This window comes from Podarcis liolepis (genome assembly GCF_965112155.1).
Source record: "Podarcis liolepis genome assembly, chromosome: 2".
Classification (NCBI taxonomy): domain Eukaryota; kingdom Metazoa; phylum Chordata; class Lepidosauria; order Squamata; family Lacertidae; genus Podarcis; species Podarcis liolepis.
The window spans coordinates 87,771,932-87,795,095 of record NC_139555.1 but is presented as its reverse complement, the minus strand read 5'-3'; the positions used below and the strand labels follow the sequence as shown (position 1 = coordinate 87,795,095).

At 43.2% G+C, this 23,164-nt stretch overlaps 1 protein-coding gene across 4 annotated transcripts in view; it reads left to right on the top strand.

Moving 5' to 3' along the window:
- The window catches only part of GRIP2 (glutamate receptor interacting protein 2), a 379,568-nt gene that overhangs the window by 159,714 nt on the left and 196,690 nt on the right, over positions 1-23,164 (top strand). For 2 of the 4 annotated variants that reach the window (XM_083491280.1, XM_083491279.1), the window contains exon 1: positions 15,870-16,038. The exons of 1 other annotated variant lie outside the window; for it this stretch is intronic. In XM_083491280.1, the coding sequence (XP_083347406.1) occupies positions 15,885-16,038 (154 nt within the window). In that variant the 5' untranslated portion in view covers positions 15,870-15,884. Of the gene's footprint in view, positions 1-15,613; positions 16,039-23,164 lie in introns of those variants that run through there. One more of the 4 variants, XR_014522913.1, reaches the window with a different exon arrangement.

Sequence of the window (23,164 nt, the reverse complement as noted above, 5' to 3'; positions counted from 1 at the left end):
AGTATGAAAGGCCATACACTGTAGATTGTTTGCTTGGGAGGGTACCCCGGCAAAAACAAAGCCAATAAATAAATAAAATGGAAATCTATTCATTGTTTTATTATTAGTAGTAGTAGTAGTAGTAGTAGTAGTAGTAGTAGTAGTATTTCCCTGATGTCACTATCATAGACTTTATACTCTTTTCTCTCTTTTTTCTTTTTTTGCTCTGGGAGCCTCTCGACTGTAGGCTGAATCATTTTGTACTGTGTATATTAACTGAAAACAGGGGAGGTCTCGGCAGACACTGGAACAGATGCCAAATGTCAGACTTGAAGGGTGATGTTTAATTGCTTCTCACCCATGTGTTGTTGCTCCAGAAGTGCTTTCCTGACTGTGTAAAATGCCCTTTCTCTGTCAAACATCAGTACAGACATCCAGCCAGGGGCTTTGCTGGACACTGGAACAAGTCATCAACAAGATCATAACATACATGGAAGCATGGCAGAATAACTGGATGAAATCTTATATTTTGTTTTAACATTCAGTTTTGTTTAGGGCCACTTTGTTTTCTATCTCTGCTTTGTAAAATCCGATGACCAAAACATAAGGACGTAATAACATTAGGATTCATGTTTACCTATATGGGCAGTGACTGTTTTAGGTGCGTCCAATATGTGTGTGACCTCACCAAACTTGGAAGTGACCCAAAAACATCACCAAAAGGGGTGGAGCATGGGGGAACAGGGTATTTGCAGACTTTTTCAATGGTGTTTCAAATATATGCATTTTCACTTAAACATGTGGTACCTTGGAACATAACCCACATGCAAATTTGTAGTTGCCTGTATCTGTGTCGAAGCTTTTATTGGTAACCAGGTGAAGAATGGGGCTTTGGCTCTGAGCTACTACTGATTAGTCTGTAGATGGAAGAGAGATTAGTTCTGTAGATGGAAGAGATGGCTGCAAATTAGGGAGATGTGATTTGGAGAGAGGCCTGTGGAAGTGTGAGTGATGTCTGCTGAAGAGTGTAGGCTCTAGAACAGGCACTCCCAAACTCAGCCCTCCAGATGTTTTGGGACTACAACTCCCATCATCCCTAGCTAACAGGACCAGTGGTCAGGGATGATGGGAATTGTAGTCTGGGAGGCGCCAGAGGGGAGCTTGTTGCAGCAGGAGGGGGAGACACCTGTGACTCTTTGCCAGCCTAACTCACCACTGCCTCTTGGCCTCCCTCCTCTCCTGCTTCCACTTCCACTTCTTTTTCTGGACTTCTCTCTGCCACAGACTCTCCCAGCTCATTAAGCCCTGTTACCTCTTCAGTTCCTGACTACTCCTCTTCCCCATCTTCTCCCTCTGACCACTCATTGTTGTTCCATCATCAGTCTGTGGGCTCTGAACCTTCTTTCCTTGGGGTTCCCCCGCTAGTTCCTCCCACCATTCCTCTGCATCCAACCAGTCCATGACTCTCTGCCCTGGTGACTCCCAGCCACTGGCTGATCCCCAGCAACAGGCATTCAGTTCAGGCAGAGCATGCTATGTTTTTATACTTAACCATCCGAGGATCAGAAGTGTTGCCTTGCTTTTTATACTCGAGCTATGGCCGGTCTTGTTAGTAACAGGGCATCAGCCAAGGAAAGACCTGTCAGTGGCAGGGCCTTGCCCTGTCATATTATGATCCGAAGTGGCTGTCCAAATCCCCCACCTGGGAATGAAATTTCAGTTCAGGTGTTTCCTCCCACTGGGCCTTGTAATGTTTAGAACATTTGCCATCCCTTCTCTAGAAATAAACCATAGACTGTTTTGCTTTGATGTGTAAAGAGTGAATTAATTAAACGACTGAATTAGCTCTCAGAGCCTCTTGAGAAGGAGAGCCCGGGGGAGCCAATTGGCCTATATTTCATGAGAGCAATTGAGCCTGGGGCTGCAGGTAGTTTTTTCTCCCTTTCCTTTTGTGTGTATGTGTATGTTTTTGCAGGCTCTCAGCCACTCTTCCCTGCACACATTTGCATTTCTGCTCCCTCCTCCAAACAAATCACAATTAATTATAGTTCTGGCAGATCAAGCTCTCGACCACCTTTTGCGGTGTTTTTGCTGCCTGGCTTCCTGTATGAATGTTGGTCTCTGGTGTATTTAATATGGGCAGATGACACAGAAGGCACAACTTCCTACTCCTAAAACATAAGCCCACAAAATAGGATCTGCAGTTGCTGTTGGAACACATTTCTATATTGCTAAACAACCTTGATGCAGCTCCTGTGTAGAGAGATGTGGTTCCTATAAATAATGGAGACAGGCCGCTCCCACCTCGAAAAGAAATATTAGTGACTCAGTTGGGTACAGGCTGAGGGAACCTGCAGCTGATGTCATATTACAGTTCCTGACTCATCTGTACCCCTTGTAGCTTTTAATATTTTTCCTGATATTTCTCCTGGGTAATTGAAACTTTTGGACTGTAACAGACAACAATTCCTTACACACAAATACATTTTTAAGATCTCTCTTATAGGACAAACATGTGTGATATTCTGAGCCAGAATGTGAAAATGTCAGTTTCTCATTTTTCTTATCTTAAATTCAGTTCTCCACATTTCTGAAGCAATCAACGGAAATTAGTGTGCATGGGGTTTTGCAAGTACTGCTGGTCAACTGATCGCTGGGTTGTGTGAATTGCTGGGCCTTTTCCGTAGTGGCCTCCTGGTTCGAGAACTCCCTGCCCTGACATTCACCACCAGCCCCCTCCAGGGTATCCTTTAGGCATTTTTTTTTCTGGCTGCTTTTCATGATAATGTGCAAGATGTAGAAAGCTCTGTTTTTACTGGACCGGCCAGCTGATGGAATTAGATTAGAAAAGTGAAATATTTTACTGCCACTATTATTATTGTCTTCTTTGATTCCCTCCTCCCACCACTGGCTTTAAATTGTTTTTATATGCTGTGAGTCGCCATGGAAAGATGGTATATTTTGACTAGTAGAACAAAAATCCATTAAATAAATAGTAATACACATATGAATGTATCTATTTCCCGCTTTTTCAGAATATAAATCATTACCAAGGGGGATTATAATGATGAAAGCCAACAGCAGAAGCAGCAGCTGCATCGAGAGTCCCATGTCATAACTCTAACTATGACCTGGCTAATGAAAGAGGACTGTGTTGCCTTACTGCCAAGCAATACAATCCATGAAACTGACCAAGGTGGCAGGATCCTTCTCTCTGGCACACCACCATTCCTCAGGAGGTTATTATAATCAGGGGATAATCACATGCTGGAAGGATCAGAGGCACTTGCCTGAACCTTGTGCTTCGAAATACCCCAGAGATGCAATTAGCTTATGGCTCCCATTCTCTCTGACAGACCTTATTACTTAAATATCTCGCACATGGATATACAAAAATATTAAATATTCATTTGATGTTCCTGTTTCCTGTAAAGCTGTAATTTTGTGTTCGGAGTAACTTCTGTGTCAATCAAATCTCCAGTTATGGGTACAGCTGGCCATAAAGTTGAAGTATATGCAACTCCACCCACCATTTTCCCTGACTGCCATTAACTTTAATGGCTTGAGGCTTATCCAGATGCATGGCCCAGCCACATGATAGATGATGTGATAGCCCTGCAAATCTTTCATCCAGATCTATTTCATTAGATTAAAGCGCTTGCAGACACAAGACCAGAGGCGACACTACACCGTGTTTCAACTATGCTCTGATATGTTTGTCCTCACCAAGCAGTCTAAGGCCAAAGCCCATGAGACTTTCCTGGCCAAGACTTCCTAGTCCTTTTCTCCAACTACTCTTCTCTCTAGAACTTGAACATCATATCCTAAGAACTGTAGCTCACAGGTGGAGCATCCCTATGTTCAATCCCTGGAATCTCCAAGTTGGACTGCGAACGCCCCCTACTGAGCCCCCTACTGAGCTCAGTAATATAAGAAAGAAAGAAAGAAAGAAAGAAAGAAAGAAAGAAAGAAAGAAAGTCTGTTGACTGCACAGTGACCATTTTGCCGCAATACTGACATCATGGTCTCACCACAATCTGTGTTTTACTTTATATTTAAAATATTACCCTGGCCTTCGGTATACCCTGGGCCTACACTGCCCCACATCCTTGAGGTGACTAACGACAATTAAAACAAAGCATAATATGTCATATTCCCCGCCAAATAAATAAAAATAAAAATAGAGAAAGCGCAGAAGAAGTTTTAGGTGTTAACATAAACAGAGCTGGGATTTTTTCCTCAAGTGACCTCTTGGTCCCATTAGCTTCAGTCTCCCTGCTGCTTTTACTACAATTTCCATTTGCTGTGGTGAACCTGTGAAGAAAGCTAGCAAAGTTCAAATCAATCATCAATGCCAGCCCCAAATGGCACATCTCAAGGGCACTCTGTGATTTGGCTGTCAAAACTGTCCACATACTGAGCAATTAAAGACAATCTTTCAGTGATAAACCATGAAGGATTTTACCTCATGACTGCTTTCAACAAGACCTGTGCAAGGCTCACCACCACTGCTTTGAAGCCAAGAAGAGAAAAATGGGAGCTGGGGGAAGAATGGAGAATAACTGCTGGTGAGGTGCTTTTGAGCAGCCTGGCTTGGAAATGTTCCTTTAGGGCTCCAGAAGCCAACCTCAAACAAGAGGTGAGCTTTTACCGTAAACCCCTCATTTTTTTCTCAAGCTCTGGTTGAGTCTGAGGCAGATAAGAATTCCCAGTTGCCCAGCAACCCTCCTTGATCTGCCACCTCCAAACACACTCCCAGGGGAAAATTGGTAAGGGAGGGCAGGCTGGTTTTCATGGAACATTGAGCCCCTGTTACCCTCCTATTAGGGTCGCAGCTTTTTACACGAGAACTCTGCCACCACCTCCCTTGTTGAGCTCCATCTCAGGGCTTTGAACTTTGAAAAATTGACCTGTAAGATGTAACTCTGACTTTTATTGTGCTTTCAGCTCTGGTGGAGGTAAAAATTGGATCGTTCTGTTGCTACTGTTTTGAATGGGCTACCCACTGAAAATGTGCTTAGGGCTGATCTACAGGGTTAAAAAAAATAGCATGTGGTGTAGCCCACCTGGAAGTACGCTGTTCTGAAATGCTGGCAAGCCTGAGTCCTCTCTGATATATTTACTTTCAACAGTCAATAGTTTAGTTTTAACACAGATAAGGACTCCGTCATATGATCTCCGCTGTATAAATATTGCACGCTGGCACTGTCCCACTTGAGGGGTACAGAACTATGTGTGTTTCTGAACATGCAGATCAGTCCTGAATTCTGTTCTAAGCTATGCTGACGTTGGCTGCATCAGAGGGGAGAATGTTCCTTGGCTGACTGCCATTTGCTGAGCTTTTCAGCAACAGCAAGAGTGGTGAAGTAAAGGGGTAAAGATGTAGATTTTGCTGGACTCCAGTTCGCTTCAGGCTTCACTATTGGGCATGTGGACTAGGGCCAATGGCAGCTGGAGTCTACCGACAGGTGGAGAACCACAGATTCCCCAGCCATGGAGTAGAGGATTGAGTTAACATTTTGTGGGATCTGCATCCCTTTTGCTGCTTTATCTGGAGATGTCAGCTACTGCGAGCATTTGATGCAAGGCAGTCATCATCACTAATTGCTGTGCTGTTTTGACATTAAATTCATGACATTACCCTTGAGGTCCCTAGTCAAACAAATAGAACCCAGAGCAGAGCTGAACTGAATCTTCAAAGCAAATTTACCAATATTAAAGTTCACGTCTGTCAAATCTAGCCATTTCAAATGCCCCCAAGTTCAGACACAAGTCTCCTGATGTCTGCTGCAATTTTAAACATGTTTACTCAGAAGTAAGTCTCAACAGAAAGTTCAGTACTATGTCATTTGGTAGGACTGTTATGTGGTTGTTCGTGTAGTGATTCTCTACTTTGGCCACAGGAGTGGCATGCATGCTGAAAACCAAGATCAGGAATTTAGAAGCTGATGTGGGTTTCATTTTTCTGAAACTTGAATCCTGTGGTGGAACAGAACCAATCTTCTAAACAAGGCATTGTACCAGTTTAAACTGGAGCCCAGTTTAGCCCAGTTCCTCCAGCTTTGCTTTCTTCTCTTCATAAGGTGTTTGTTGCTTTAACAGTCCATTCTGAAAGGGGAAAGATGCTGTGGAAGTCATAACTGGAAAGATTTGAAGTGTGTGACCTCGCTTTGCAGCCTCATCTTCTTCTCATTATTAAAAAAAGAAAATCCCATCAGCTCCAAACCTAGAGAGCAGAGCAGAGCTTCTGATCGCTTGCATTAAGCAGCCACATTCATCTCCTAATGTTCTCTCCCACGAACGTTAATAGCAGCACGGTGTTTTACTGTGGTGAACAGGCAATATCCCAGCTGCAAGACGTGGGCTTTGGCATTCAGGCAGTGTGTTAATTAATGGGAAGTGGCAAACCAGCTGGAAATCATCCAATGCTAAAGGAAGGCAGTTTGATTAACAGAAAGGAGAAGAATTGCTACAGAATAGGACCACGTATTTTTTTGAGCTACTGATCTCTTGGAAATCAGTGGTTTCTCATAAATCTTTTTCTCGCTGTGATTGCTCTTTCATATTAATTACAAAGACAGTTCCCATTTCCACTATAGTTTCAAGTTTGTTTATTTATTTCAGTCATCTGATGAAAACAGGTTGCCATGTTGGCTGCCAATGCAAGTGGCGGCTAGATTCTTTCAGAAAGCAGGCGTAAAGATCCTTATTAGCTCTTTGGTGCCATAGCAAGGTGCAGCAGGCCCTGGGACTGGGGGTTGAGGGCTGGGGCTGAGCCATGCTTCCTGGTCCCACCCCTTCTTTTGAATCACTGACACAGGCCCCTTTCACCATCCATGCTTTGGGGATTGCCCTTCTGCCGTGAGACAGTGGCGTAGCGTGGGTTGTCAGCACCCGGGGCAAGGCAAGTAATTTGCGCCCCCTAACCCGTGGATTTGCGCCCCCTAACCCTAACCCCCAGATGTTGCGCCCAGTGCGGCAGGCCCCTCCTGCACCCCCCACGCTACACCACTGCCGTGAGATATGGCCTTCTCTGTGGTGGCACTCTAGCTATGGAACTCCATAGACCAGCCGTTGTTGCTTACACCACTAACATGCTTCCCCCCTGCAGCTGAAGAACCATCTGTTAATCCAGGCCTTCGAGGAAGCATGAATGCCACTGAAGACCCGTTGTTCCTAGTCTGCTGTACTCTGAATTCTGTGCTATTTTATTTTGTACGGCGCTTTAAAGTTTTTGAACTGGTTGGTATTCTGTTAGCCACCTTGGACTCCTAAGAGAGGAGATGTAATAAATAAATAAATGCTAAATAAATAAGATTGATTGGAGAGTAATGAAAAGAGAGTTGATCTGAAGTCTTTGTGCACAGATTATTATACTTTAAAATTAATCAGCAGATGTTCTCTTCAGCTGTTGTGCGTCTCCGCTGTTTTTCATTTGGGACACCAGGCACAGATGCCCTGTACACTTGTCCAATTGTCCCTGTAGGTTGTCCCACCATTGGAATTAATATTCTGCAGAGCCTCAGAGTAGGAATAATTTTCCATGTTCTGTAAAGAGGCTTATTTGTATACCTGCATTGCTCAGTGAATATGTCCTCATTCCCCTTGCTGCTGGTTTATTCCCAGCTCTGGTGAATCCTGCTCCCAAGGTGATAGTCAAGGAGTCGAGATATTTCTCTCCTCTGGACAGGAAAGGTTAGTCAACTGACGTACTCTGCGGGAGGAAGAAACTGTGGAATCTGCAGCAGGCCAAGTATTGATTATATGGTTTCATATATCTTTTTACTCCCCTGACAAGTAGGGGCTAGTCTTTCAAGGAACAAATCCCCCATTGGGCTTATTCATAGTAAGAACCATGAGGAGGAATTATTGCCTTCCTCTGCCTCGTGCTAATACAGGAACAACCGCAACAAAAATTGCAGGGGAGGCAAGCTAGGCTGAATTTGTGTCATTCCTTGATGGAGTTATCGGAACTACTTGCTCTGGTGTCACTTTTGGTGCCTACCCTTCTTGGTTGTGCATAGGGATGAAATTTAAAGACTGTAAGAAGAGCCTGCTAGATCAGGCCACTGGTCCATCTAGTCCAGCACCACTGTTCTCAAAGTGGCCACCCAGCAACTAGTGTTCAAAAGCATTACTGCCTCTGACTGTGGAGGCAAAACATAGCCATAATTGCTAGTAATTTTCTGAATATCTCAGTGTTGGGCTTGTTTACACATATATATATTTTTTATTAATTCCCATCTCCTTGATCTTGATGAGAAGTGAGTTATTTTTTTAAACCAGTTCTAAAATTAACAAAAAATTATTGCCCATTATTTGCATTATTCTACACCCAATGTTCTATGCCATTTATGTGCACTGCAGATCCATACAACAATGCATACACTGTACAATTAGAAAAAAAGATAATGGAACTTTGTTCCAATATATGATTATGGCAGTGAGACTTTTATATGTCTAAAGATGGAAAGGCTCATCACTAACAACAATGATGGAATGGTTTTTGAAATTATTGGACTTAGCTGAGATGGAGAAACTAACATGTTTAATTAGAGAAAAGTCATTGTTAACATTTACTAAAGATTGGAAACTTTTTGCATGAAAATGAAGTAATGTCATTTGGATTTGAAGGCTAAAGATATAGAAAGTAGTCTTGCTGTGTGTTATATTGGAGTGGATGAGTTGAATAATGTTTATATATAGCCGATAGATGAAAAATTGAAAGTTCTTTCATTTCTTAACTTTAATTGTCTTTTTCTCTCTCTTTCAATGTTTTGCTATCTCTATATCTTTGCCTCCTATCACTTTTTCTATTTTCTGTCTTTCTTTTTCCTCTGGTTCAGAATGTTTATCTAGATTAACATTTTAGTTTATATAAAAAAGATATTTGATAATAATATTTTTTTTCTCTTTTTAAAATCTAATAAAATTTATTCAAAAATAGAAGTAGGCTTGTTGGTAGGGACGTGACCTTGAGGTAATAATATCAATAAACAAAACAGAGAGTTCATTTTGTTTGAAGGCCATCTTAGAATCATAGAATCATAGAGTTGGAAGAGACCACAAGGGCCATCGAGTCCAACCCCCTGCCAAGCAGGAAACACCATCAGAGCACTCCTGACATATGGTTGTCAAGCCTCTGCTTAAAGACCTCCAAAGAAGGAGACTCCACCACACTCCTTGGCAGCAAATTCCACTGTTGAACAGCTCTTACTGTCAGGAAGTTCTTCCTAATGTTTAGGTGGAATCTTCTTTCTTGTAGTTTGGATCCATTGCTCCGTGTCCGCTTCTCTGGAGCAGCAGAAAACAATCTTTCCCCCTCCTCTATGTGACATCATTTTATATACTTGAACATGGCTATCATATCACCCCTTAACTTCTTGTTGGAAGTCCTCTCTTATTAGGTAAGAAGGAGAGGACCTTTTTAATAGGACCACTTTGACTCTGGAAGACGTACTCCAAAGATGTATTTCTGGTACTGCTGCAGAAACACATGTAAGAATGCTCCCACTTTTTCCCCCTTCTTTGAATTCTCAGAGTAACCAGAAGTTGAAGACATTCTCTACCCAGATGCTGAGCCAACCCTGCTGTCATCATGGGATAGCAGTGGACCTGATCTGGGTCTCTCTGTTGCACCTAGCAGCTGGCATAGCATAATGGCATTTTCCCGTGTCCTCTACTCCTTCCACACTGGCTGGTACAAGTGGTGGAGCTGTGGTTGCAGCAGTGGCTATTCTGCTTCCTTAAGCCCATGGCCAGGACTTGTTCTGCCCCTCAAATAAAGAGCATTGAGCATCACATCCTGAGCCATGCATTGACCTTCTGGCATACAGATCCCTTTCACGCACTGCCAAAGCCCTTTTAGTAAATATAGAACTTTCTCTTAGGAGAGCAGGGGGGAGTTATACATTTTTGCTGCAGGAATAATCATTAACTCTCCGCCTTGTCAGGCAAAAGCCTACCCTACAATCTAGTGACTCACATCATGGCATTTGTGTCAGTGCTGTTCCTTTATAATTTAACCCCAAAATAAACAAGTTAAATTGAGAGTAACATGATAAGTGAATGGTTTGCTTAAAAAGGAAAAAGCAATAGGGGCTCAACTACATGGTCTGTTCATTTCAGATGATGATGGAGGTTTTCAGGAAAATTAGCCACAACCAAACTCCTCTATACCACAATTTTCTACCTTTCCAGGTGTACTCTGCTTTTCCTTTAATCTTATATCCAAAGTTGAACTCAGCCAGACATCCCTTCAAAGCATTCATATAGGGGAGGATGTCGTGAACTTAAAAGAGAGTCAGTGTGATGTAGTGGTCAGATTGCTGGACTATGCCCTGGGAGACCAGGGTTCAAATCCCTGAACACCCATGGAACTCACTGGGTGACAGCCACATTCTCCCAGCCTCACCTACCTCACAGGGTTGTTGTGAGGATAAAATTGGGAGGGAGTGAACCATGTATGCCGCCTTGAGCTCCTTGAAGGAAAGGTGGGCTATGAATGTGAGAGATATATCTTGCCAAATGAAAGGGGGGGGGGAATCAGATACGACACAGAGGATCAGGAAAGCAAGCTTTCTGACCAATGCTGGAGGGGACAATTAGAAAGCTCTGAAATTCATGGAACAGCTAAACCAGCCTTCAGCAGCCTGGCGCCGTCCAGTTGTTCTGGACTACAAGTCCCATCAGTCCCAGCCAGCAGCAACTGGGAGTGATGGGAGTTGTAGTCCAGAACAGCAGAGGAGGCACCCAGTTGGTGAAGATTGAGATAAACTAGAAGAGAGCTGTGCTTACTGAAACCTCGGTATTGTTGAGGAGGCAGGATCTTTCCTTGCTGGCATTCCTGAGGACTGCTTACAGCATAGCATGATTTTGTTTCTTGTGCTGCAGATTCCTAGAGTCTTGCAGCCTCGTTCTTTACTAAGGCTGGGGAATTCTCTGCTACTTCCCACCCTCCCATTACACAAGCTGTGATTACAACCCTGCAACACGATATTTATATCCATGGAATAAGCAGCCACAAACTGAGCATGAATCATGCACGTAAATGAGGGGAACTTCAGTGCTGCCCTAATTCTGTTGCCGGAGATCTGTTATGAGGAGATGGGCAGGCCTCCAGCACACCCAGAGACACAAATCCAAGCTGCGGCTTAATGGACTGCAAACAATCAGTTTCAGAAAGCAAATACATTCTGGAACCAGGAGTTTATGGTGGAAGAAACCCAGGAATTGTCTCAGTGATGCAAACCAACCAAGACTGGTGCTTCTGCATAGATAGCTGCCTTCTGTTGACTCGTAATATTGGTTCATCTAGCTCCTTATTGTCTACAGCAGCTAGCAGTACCTTTCCAGGGTTTTCTGGCCCTGGCAGAAGATGCAGGGGACTGAACCCAGGGGTCTTTTCTTCACAAAGCATGCTCTTATCATTAAGCTGCAGTTCTTCCTCAAATACAGCAGATGCATTTCTACATAGCGCAACTCATACTATTACTTAACACTTATTTAATGCCAACGCTGGCTTAGACAGGCTGGTGAGATTATTCAGGGTAAATAAAATGGCCTGACCCTTGACATGATCTGCTGAGTAGAGATGGTTTTAGGGTAGCTCAACCAGTTTGGCCACACTGGGCACCGGCACCGCAGGGGGTACCACAACAGTGACGCAGAACAGAGCACAAGAGGCTGGGTGTGTGGGTGTGTGCTGAATTTTAGTGTCGCACAGGGCACTGCTGAAATTTGAGAGCCCAAAGTCTGCCACTATGGTGAGGCCTCGCTCCTTGTTTCTCTGCCATTGGCTAGTGTTCGCCATAGTGGCTCTGCTGATCTAAGGAAGTTTGCCTGGCGTGATCACAGCTTGTCTTTCCACAGGTAGCTAGGATTTACCTCTTTCAGCACTCTTTTCCCCCAGGTTTAATTACTTGAATCCTTTGCGTTATAATGATTGCAATTTTTATTACGCTTTTTTATCATAAGTCATTGAATTCGGATATATCATTTTTAAATAGTACTGTTATTTGGACTGCCAGATTGACTATATATTTTCATAAAAAGATGGGCTAGAGCGGGTGGAAGTATCTAAATAAAATAATTTGGGGAAGAGACAGGCAGGTGGGTGTTGCCGTTCCTGACAGCACAGCCTTATCCGACTATCACTCCCAGCTTTCAGTAGTGTGTGGCTAGAGTGTTCTAGTGTGTTTGAAATACTTTGCAAAGTAGTGTCAGTTAGAATTTTCACAACAAGTCTGTAAGTCAGTGTTATTTTTCCTATATTGTAGTGGCTGAGAGATAGCACTTTATCTCAGGTCACCTACTCCTTGGTATAGTGGTAAAATTTCTAGTGCAAGAGAAATCATGGCAAGACCCCATAGCAATACACAGGCTATGGGTCCAAAATGTGGGCAGATGATAAACAGAGAGAGAAGGAGGGGGGGGGAGAGAGCAACAGTAAATGGTATAAAATCCATTTTATTAGGCTCACCAGACAGTCACAGAGTAACGAGCTGTCAAAGGGTGGGGCAATGCAGGGTTGGGGAACTACATAAGGCTGGGGGGGGGGTCTTTCCTCCACCCCAGCAGGCCAGTGATGTCACATAACCATGTTACTTTGCCCATGTCATTTGAAATAATCACTTGCGAAACCTGATTCCTTGCAGGTGCTGCCATGTTCATTAGTGCATGCAAAGTGCAGGGCTTTGCAGCCTCCAGCAGCCAGTCAACTGATGGTGCTTACAATGTGCTGTACCTCCTTAGCTACATGAGGGAGTTCCCAGTGCTGGAATAATCAGGAGTGTGGGGCATGTGGGCGTGGCTTGGGAAAACAGCCTCATGGGCCAAATTGGGACCATGCTGGAGCTAATTAGACTTGTGAGTCGGAGTTCCCTATTCCTGGTGTATTTGTGTCATGTTCTGGCTCCATGTGTCATGTTGCTGGCAAGGGGAAGGGGACAAGGGGACAAAGGGAAGGAGACAAGGCTGATCGAAGGTTGTTTGTTGGACCATGGACAGCTCCGAGGAAGCAACTTGCTCTGACAAAGGTTGGGAGCAGCCTGAGGCCCTTTAGAAACCACAAGCATTTCAGAAACCACAAATTGGCAATTGTGACAAAAAAAGAGGAGCAACCCGTGGCCAAACACTGATTCTAAGAACCTGTTGAACATATCAATAAGTGCAAATTTCAAAGGATAGCTGTGTTTCAGTTTGTATATTCCTTCAAATTTGGTATGTGCTAACTGATCCAGTTTCCTCCTCCGTCCCTGATTTGCTGTTCTCGGTTTAGTCTCTTCGCCACTAGACTACAGCAGCATAAAGAAAGCAATTGAAAATTTCAATATCTCCCATAATAATATGATCCCTGATTGACAGTTGTGGTCTTTTCATGAGATATTTCATCTCAGGCGGTGGCATGCCTGGGTTTTTTTTGACAGGTCATATCACAGCCATGTTCCACAAAGCTCTCTTGCCTAATATTTTATCCTGTGACAGCCCCTGACCTTCAACAGACACCTGTAGAACAGCTTAGTCCTTACTTTGTATATGCATATTCACTTGCTCCACCATGTAACTGATCATGCAAAGACTGGAGATCCTTCTAGGTAAGAGGAGAACGATTGACAGAGCAGGATCCAGATCTAACCCTACAGTCTGCATTTTCTATTTCAACCGGCTCAGTCATTACAAAGTAGAGGGTTTGTGTGTGTGGAAAAGCAGACGGATTCCAACCACTTTTTGAAAGCCCATCAGATGTAAGTGCTTGCACTACCACCACCCAATTCCCGGAGGAATGAAAAATTCAGTGTTGTCCCACAGGAAGCAGGAAGAGAGGGTCAGCAACAGAACCAAGGTTGACTCCAGAAGGTAGGATAACCAGGCAGAGGCCTGGAGTCCACAAGCGAAAGGGATTACTTTGGGTAAATGTGGTTAGCTCCATCCACGTAAGCAAAATGCTGAACTGTAGAGGGAGTGTGATGGTCTCCAGTCCAAGGACCAGAAAAACTTGGTTCCAGTTTTTACAGGATCAAAGAGAATATAGGAGCCTTATGCCTCTTACCCTACTAAAGTGGGCAACTTTCAAATAGTTGGAACCTTCAGGGACCCTCTCAGGTGTTTAGTATTTCCTTGGGATTGGATGGTGAACGTGCCAGCATTGCAATAATATTCATTATGAATGGAGCTGCTCCTTCAGGCATATCCCCTCCTGCTGCCAGTTGGAGAAGGAAATTCCTGCCCTGCTGCAGCTCCCCAGGCCAGCTTTTGTTACACATGGAAAGTGCTGCTGCTGCTGCTGCTTGGACCCAGCTAGTGGCAACATGAATTGATTATGTCAGCTCTGACTAATGAAGCCGGAAGCTGATAAAACGACTATTACATTGGTTTGGCGTTATTAGACTCATTGCTAATTATGTCGACACAACGGCAGTACTAGCGTTAGAAATAACCATCAAAATAAAGTGGAGTTGTACTCATAAATCTTATTGATGGGGAATTTATGAAGGATTATAGGGAGCCAAAAAAAGAAAACCAACCAAAACATTGGTACGTATGGAAGGGCACTTTGAATCGATGTGTAGGAGAGGAGATTTTGTCACTTGCGACGTTGGCTTCCAGTCTGTTCCCAAGCACCATTCAGAGCAGTGGTGCTTTCCTTTCAAGCCCCTGATAAATGTGTATGGGACTGCACCCTGAATTGGTTCGTCTTAAAGATGTCCCATGGAACTGAAAACAGGAAACCACATAAATGTCCAGCCCTATAGAAAAATGCTACATCTTTTCCCCAAAATGCCTGCACAACCCTAATCTCACTGCCACCTGCCCCACCCATCAGGGTCTGGATGGACGGAGAGATAGCCAAACATGGAATAGTGGGCACTAGAAGGAGGGTTGGAGGCTGACTTGGAAGAAAAGATTGGTGATCTGGGTGAACTTGTAACAGGTTTGAAAAGCACAACCCAAAGGCCAAGGGGCCAAACGCAAGAGTTACCTTCTAAGACCTCTCCACAAGACTGGGCTGGAGGCACTGCACACTGGTTCAGAACATTACCATGATGGATGGTATTAAAAGCCACTGAGAGGCCCAGCAGAAGCAGCACCCACCCATCTAGCTCCCCGTGAAGATAATCTAGTAACTAGGGCAACCAAGGCTTAAAGCTATATCATGATGGGCCCAGATAAACAGCTCCACCCACACATTCTTAGCCCTGCCACCACACACACAAAACACCTTACCCAAAAATGGAATGTATGACATTGGCCAGAAATTATCCAACATATTAATGTCCAATTCTAAAGGGCACATTGACCTTACCACAGAAAAAGATAAACAAAATAAATGTTTAAGGTTAGAAACAAAAACCAAAAAAAGGTTTGTTGCTAGAGATAAAGAAGCCTGCTTGGAAGCTTTTCTCAGGTTCCATACTGGCTATTTCTGATCCTTCAAGCTAATGTTGTGTTTTGAAGAGTCACTGCTCTTTCTTCACCAGTGTTGACACACTGTGCCCGGAGAGCATTTCAGATCTGCCAGAATGCATCTAGCATTGAGAACAGAAATTGGAAACCTCGTAAAACGAGCTGCTGCCCTTCTGAGTTATTTGCTTGCACAAGTTGCCAGAGATGAGCTCTCTGTGTGTGCATGTGCGTGTGTGTGTCTGCTCACACTTTTGAGAGCACCACGTACAGGCTGTGGCTTCATGCCTTCCACCTTTTCTTCCTCCTCCCTACATGCGGGGAAGGTTTTGTTTTATTTTTACAACCACACCAGCACTTGTGGGTGTTGCTGAAGGACTGGTATATGTATATCCATTCTTCTTTCAAATGAAGAAGCTAGGACTGCTCAAATACAGGAGTTCAAAGGATTTGTAGACCTTGCACTTTCTCTTCTACCCTCTCTCCTTGGTGGTGCAGAGAAGATGAAGAAAGTTATCAAGGTTTTCCAGATGGTTAAAAAATCTTCAAGAAGGAGGAGGAGATGGAAAGAGGATTTCAGGGTGGAGGAGGAGATGGAAAGCCAGGGATCCTGTGACCACCATATTGGCTTATGCAATCTGCATCTCTGTGTAAGGGGTAAGGAGACTGTGTGAATGAGATTGCTATGTGCCAGGAGCTGAGGGGAGGAAAGGAGGGACTAAGGATTGTTCAGTAGCCAGATGGTCATCTTTGCTATCTATGCTTTCTAGGGCCATTCATGCAGACATTGCTTAAATCCAGCTTTGCAGTTTGATTTTGGGTTACATTACATTTCCCACCTCTGTAATTTGAATGTGAAAATGTCAGTCTGGTTCAATCATTCAAAACATGTTCGGGGAACAAATGTGGGTGGGAGGAGCATTGTGTTGGCTCATTCTGTCTAGGAATTGGCAAACCTGTTGATTTCAGTTTCTCCCAGTTTCTCTTTTCCCCAATCTTAAATTCTGTTCGCCACAGTTTCTGAATTTTTCTTAAGGTTCTCATGAAAATTCACCACTAGTGAATAGTTCTCCTAATAGATTAAAATTTGCATGCAATTTTGTATGCACTCCCCCCTTGCAATTTTGCCTAAGATTCTAATATAATGTATTTTTGTAGAGGTTTTTTATACTAATATGTAGATTTGTGCATCCTTTTCTTTGGTACCTGCATTTTAGTTCCCATTATTTGGGTGGAGAATTGCATCTCAAAATGTGTATTGAAGAACAAATGTTTTGAAGAACAAATGTTTTTCATTTCACATATTGTTTCAGGCAGTGTGAATTAGGAAGGTGGGTCTTTAAATGTGAACTAATCAAATTTGTATCCCATCTTTAATAATTTCACAGCCTATGCACATTCATTCAACAGAGCACACACCTAATAATAATAGTAACCACAAAACAAAACAAAAAGAACAGAGCCTACACCTCTACAGTTGTATGCACAACAGGCTCTGCACACACTACCAAGAACCCTTTCATGCACCTGCTTAAATGTTTCCACTGGTGAATGTGCTTTGCAAAACAGAAAAAATAGAACTGAGTCTACAGTATCCATGCAGTGCTAGCTCCAAGTTTGTTTTTGTAGGGGGGGTGTGTCCTTGGGTGAGATGTTGTCAGTGGGACCCCCTTTCTGAGTGCGCTCACTTCTTTCTTGTCTAATGTCACTGCACTCCATTCACTTGCAGTGTCTCTCTGTTCCCAATCCACACAACCACCCAGAAGAGAAGTGCAAGGTGACAAGACAGTGCTGCTGCATCTTTTCAATGATTTTGTGCTTAAAGGGGGCAAGTTAAGACATGGCAACCACAAGGAAGAGGAGCAGGAGGCTCTGGTGATCAGCAGTGGATCTCCGAAAGGAGTACAGTGGTACCTCAGGTTAAGTACTTACGTAATTCGTTCCGGAGGTCCGTACTGAACCTGAAACTGTTCTTAACCTGAAGCACCACTTTAGCTAATGGGGCCTCCTGCTGCCACCGTGCCGCCGGAGCACAATTTCTGTTCTCATCCTGAAGCAAAGTTCTTAACCTGAAGCACTATTTCTGGGTTAGCGGAATCTGTAACCTGAAGCGTATGTAACCTGAAGCGTATGTAACCTGAGGTACCACTGTATAGGCACTGACAGATGTCTGATAATGCCAACCCCTGACGCTGACCCTGCTTCCATGTATGGTTTCTGTTTTGTTGCAGAGTACAATCATGCATTTTGTGGCAATTGTTATGCTGGGGACGTTTGCCCATGCTTGTTTGTAATCTGAATGGAGCAGCCGTCACTGCCATCAGTGCATAAATTATGCACTTACACTAAAGCATGCTGATGTGAGTGCAGCATGCCTTGTGCTCGTTTCTGATTTATTTGGACTCCCTGTGCTGATGTTCACTGACATAGTAATGTCATGGGTCACCAGGCAACATCACACCATCTTCTGTGTCTTACCTGATTGGTTGTGTGGATCTATGAGACTCCATGTAAGGGAGGAAATTGATTGTGGCAGGAAATGTGATTTAAAACTGATACCATGTGATGTCAAGGAAAAGGACGAAATCTGATGAAAGACCACAAAAACCCTGTTCAAATGAAAAACAGCTGTTGTTGTTTTCTAAAGGGATGGCATATATGGCCCAAAAAAGGTAAGCTCTTTCAATAAGTTAAAGATCAAGAGCTATGGAGAAATGTCCAGTCTCTTCGATGGGAACCATTTATACCATTAAATGAATGTTTTCTCTAAATTACATTTTGAGTGATAAATATACCCATGCGTGTTCAACCCATTACTCTAGTAAATGTGGGTATTAGATTTCATATGGGCCCAAAAATCTCCTAGCGAGGCCACAAACGTATGATATAAAGAAAGTGAGATCCATTTGTTTGGGATGTGGTGCAACCATTGGCATGTTAGTAGTAGTAGTAGTAGTAGTAGTAGTAGTAGTTCCTTTATTGAATATGAGACTATGCAAGGAGATAAAAGACAAATTCCAGGCCAATGCAGATCTGTTTGGCTCTTTTAGGTATGTGATAGGTGCACACATTGAATCCCTTTTCTTTAATCTGTCTCTTCCTGCTGTGACCAAGTATTTTGAATATGCTTTGGATGTGCTAGTGCAATTAAGCTCTCTGGGGAAGGGATGTGAGAGGGTCTGTGGTTACTAAGGGGAAGGGTGGCTGATGTTTTTGAGCTCAGAATACAGTATGTTTTTATTCTGTATATTGTTTGTGTTTGTTCTGAAACTCATTAAAATATACATATATTCAACTCCCTTCCCCAGTACCCAATAAAAAGCAAAACCATCGAGGCATTGGGGTGCCAAATATATCCAGAAGTGGCTCGTTAGGTGGAGTGGAGCCATTACACTAGCTTACTGGTAGGAAGAGGGGTGAGGTGGTGGATATGGTATGCTATAAGCACACTGGCAGAGCTGATCCAGTGCTTCTTGACAGTATGTTTGCACCCCTGTCACCTCACCCATCCCCTTCTCCCTTCTGGTAAGCAACAACAACCCTCATATCAGAAGGTTAGTGTACTGGCTTCACCTCATCTGCTGAGTCACTTTTGCTATTACCAAGCTTCAAGAATGGCGTTTATGAAAGGATGGCAGTACCCAGATGACACAATAAGAGCAGAAGTTAAAATGGTGAGTGAGCACCTTAAAAGTATGCTATGGTTTAGAGAAGCAAATTGGATGGAAGCAATTGAAAATCGCCATCAGTACAAGCATCCCTGGAGGTTTGGTATTAAATCAAAGGAAAGCTATATCCATGACTATCATCCCAAATCTCCCCTTTTTAATAATGCATTTTTATCTTATGCCTCTGGGATGACTGGTGACTTATCTATATGGCACTCATTGTGTCTGGATTCCATCAACGGTTTAATGAATTGGTGGGATATTATGACAGCTGAGGAAGTGGCGGAGGCATTGGATGACATGGCCATTTTTATTTCAGTACTTTCCAGCAAGAGGGGCACTAAGTGCTCTGATTAGAAAATATGGATAAATTATAAAAGAAAACGAGCGCAAGAAATTTCTCCAGTCTACCAGCTTTTAAAATATAGGCCAGAATCCAATGAAGTACTTCCGCTAGTGCAAGGATATTGGTTTGTGCAACAGAAACTGCCCTCTCTTGCCTCTTCCCATGTGCCCTCCCCAAATCTGCTGTGGAGGGTTGGAGGAAACTTAGAGCAGATTGGAGACAAGCACATAGGGAGTGTGGAAGGGTGGAAAGTTCCATCGCACAGCAAATGTCTTGCATTAGCATAACTATGCAGACTTTATTCATATATTTTGTAGTTGTCCAATAATTAAAACATTATTATTAGGATACTAAAACTAATGGGGCTCAGGGTAGGCATTGCTGTCTGCAAGTATGACTTCCCACAGGGAGTCCCAAGATGCCATGGCTGTTGTGGAGTCAACCCTATTAATTATTATTGTTATATATTTATTTATACCCTGAAAGGACTTGAGGCAGCTTACAGATAAAAACAAGAACCACCAAAAACAGAAAAAATCAATCATCAAAAGACAATTAAATGTTGATAGAAGTGAAACTATTAACTACATATGTTAAGGGACATAAGTTGAGTGTTGTACTTCAGTTAAGGTGGAAGATTGGGGTGGGAGTGATAAAAATGTTTAGAGAACTGCAGCCTCTCTAAAGCATGATGGACAAAAACCAAGGAGACAAAGGAAGACAGGCTGCTTTAGGATGCAGTGTGCAGCACATGCAACTCTGTCCTTATTCCACCACCTCCCTGTATCCAGCAGCGAGCAGTGTGGTGGGGCAGAGGTGCTTTCCTGACCTCCTAACAGTGGGTTAGGTTCCCTGCTGCTTACAGGGAAGGGACAAGGCTGGTGTGGTGCAAACTCAGCAGCAGAGCTAATCTGGTGCTTCTGCTGGTGTGTTTGCACTATACTGCCCTCTCCACTGCCTACCACTCTCCCTCCTGGTAAACAGCAGCAGCAACTCCATGGAGTCTGTATCCCAGGGCTGGCAAGAAAGAATCACAGTGCAGTCCTATGCAGTCCGAAGTCCCTTTGAGATCAATTAGACTTGCTTCACTGGGAGAGCAGGGGGAGTTAGCAAACAGGTCTGTCTGCAGCTTTTCCTTCCGTTCAGCAAGGATATTAGTGGGTCAGGCAAAATTTAGCTACAGACACAATGCAGAGGAAATTGCAACTGTTCCTGATATGTAGGTCATTGCTCCTTTCAGCATTCACATTTAATGGTGTGCTTTGTAAAGCTTTATATACTAGCTTATTTCCACACACGCCCCTTATTATGCAGGGAATGTCTTCATGCAGATCTTCCCTATGTACCCGTTATCTACATAATTAGCTCTGGCCATATTTATGGCCCTGGAATCTTATCATACTCGGGAACGTGCACATACTAATGCACATTGTTGTACAATATCCGTTTTGACACCAGGCAATATGGTTGCCTTCATTTCACGGGGAAGCAACAGAGGCATAGAGACGATAGAAATTGTTGATATGGCTATTGTCAGGCAAATGTGGGGCTGCTGTCAGGAGTCCTGTAGATCAGACACTTTCTGCTTGCTCCTTCTGCAGGTGGGGCTGCGGGTGAGAGAAGAGACCTATAAGCAGTTTCATGTGCAAGAGCTATGCAGGTCTTCATAATCCTCCTGGCCTGGAAATCCAGGTGTTGAAGGGCCAAGCTGATGTATAGCCTGCCTCATGTGCTATCTCCCTTCAGTCTAAACAGTGACTTGCTGGTGAGGGAGGCCACCAGACAGGTCTTCCCTCTTTGCTACTGCCCTTTCACCTGCCTGCAGCCAACTGTCACAAGGGATTCACTCAATCTTGAGCCTAAGCAACTGAGGTATATGAGCTTCTGGGTGCCTCACCTTCCCTCCTCTTCCCCCAAGTGCTGTACATACAGATACTAGGTTGAATCCAGACTAAGTTACTTGCACTTAGTTCCCACGGATATCCATGGGACTTATGCCATGATTGAATCTGCATTGACACCATACATCTAAAGCACTATAACCCCACTTTAAACAGTTGTGACTTCCACCAAAGAATTATTGGAGCTGTAATTTGTCAAGGGTGCCAAGAGTTATTAGGAGACACCCTGCTTCCCTCGCAGAGCTACAATTCTCAGAGTGGTTTAACAATCAATCCCTCGTCACAGGGAACTCTGGGAATTTTAGTTCTGTGAGGGGAATAAGAGTCTCTTAATAACTCTCATCTCACTGCACAAACAACAGCTCCCATAATTCTTTGGGAGAAGCCATGACTAAGGGGAAATCAGCATGCCTGAAATGTATGGTATGTCTATCTTGTTGCACTGATTTCAATGAGACCTCAGTTCATCTAATGCAGTGGTTCTCAACCTGTGGGTCCCCAGATGTTGTTGGACTACAACGCCCATCATCCCTGAGCTCTGGCCTTGCTAGCTAGGGGTGATGAGAGTTGTAGTTCAACAACATCTGGGGACCCACAGGTTGAGAAAGGCTGATCTAATGTATTATAGCTACAATCAACTTGAAGAATATTGCACAGGCAACTTAACTTCTGTATATCCTGATTTGGAGTGTTCGAGTCTATATGACTACAAGACCACATGCATAATAATCAGAGATTAGTTTCTACTTCTAGAAGCCAAAAGCCCCAAATATACAAAAAATGTATCAGAAGTCACTGAAGTTTTCCTCTAGCTTAGCAAGTGGACAGATGGCAACCACAGGCAGCAGCATCCTTGTTCTAATTATTATAATTATTACATACAGAGAAAAAAATCATTATCTGTCAAAGTGCAATCGAAGTGACACAAGGTCAGCAGTAATATAGATGAAATTTTATCAAGAGGTCACAACAATTAATTAAATGAATCAAAATGATGAATAATGCATCATGTGCGAGTCATCATTTCTGCAAAATTATGTTGGCCATTGGGATATCATTTCTTATGAGGAATAACGTGGCAAAAAATATATATGGACTAAGTCCATTCATAATAATGTTTCTACTGATCATTACGACTGCCATCCATTAATGAAACATATTATTTCATTGTGGAACTCCTGATATTCTGTCACAAATAGGGATGGGGAAGAGATTCAGTTCCGCTCATATTTAAAGCCAAATCTATCAAATCTGCACTTTCCAAAGCAATATGAGAACTGAAACACATCCACCCTCCAACATCTGTGCTCATCCAAATTTTGTGATGCTGTTCCGTAACCAAACAGCTTTTACAAAAATGCATATATTAGGGGAAAGTGTGCATAAAAATGAATATACCGTATGCATGAAAATAACATACAAAAATGCATTACATTAGGAGGAGTTTCTTGCAAAAAAAATGAGTACATCAGTGAAAGCTGCACATAAAAATGTGTTCATTATGAGAAACTCACACTACAGGAGCAATCCTATACACAAGAATCTGGCATATAAAGCAACTCTAGCATAAGTTAAGTTGGCGTGAAGTACACTGCCAGATCTAAAACCTATTCAGGAGTGGGGCTACCGCTGAATGAGCCGGCCTAAGCCTGGCAGAGGGAAAACAAACCTTTAAAATAGTTCCAGTTACAGATAGGTAGCCGTACAGATAGGTAGCCGTGAAGAAGTGTGCATGCACACGAAAGCTCATACCAAGAACTAACTTAGTTGGTCTTTAAGGTGCTACTGGAAGGAATTTTTTTACTTTAAAATAGTGTTCGAGTTTTAGCACCCTTTTTACCGCTTTAACTTATGTCATGTTAGTCAGT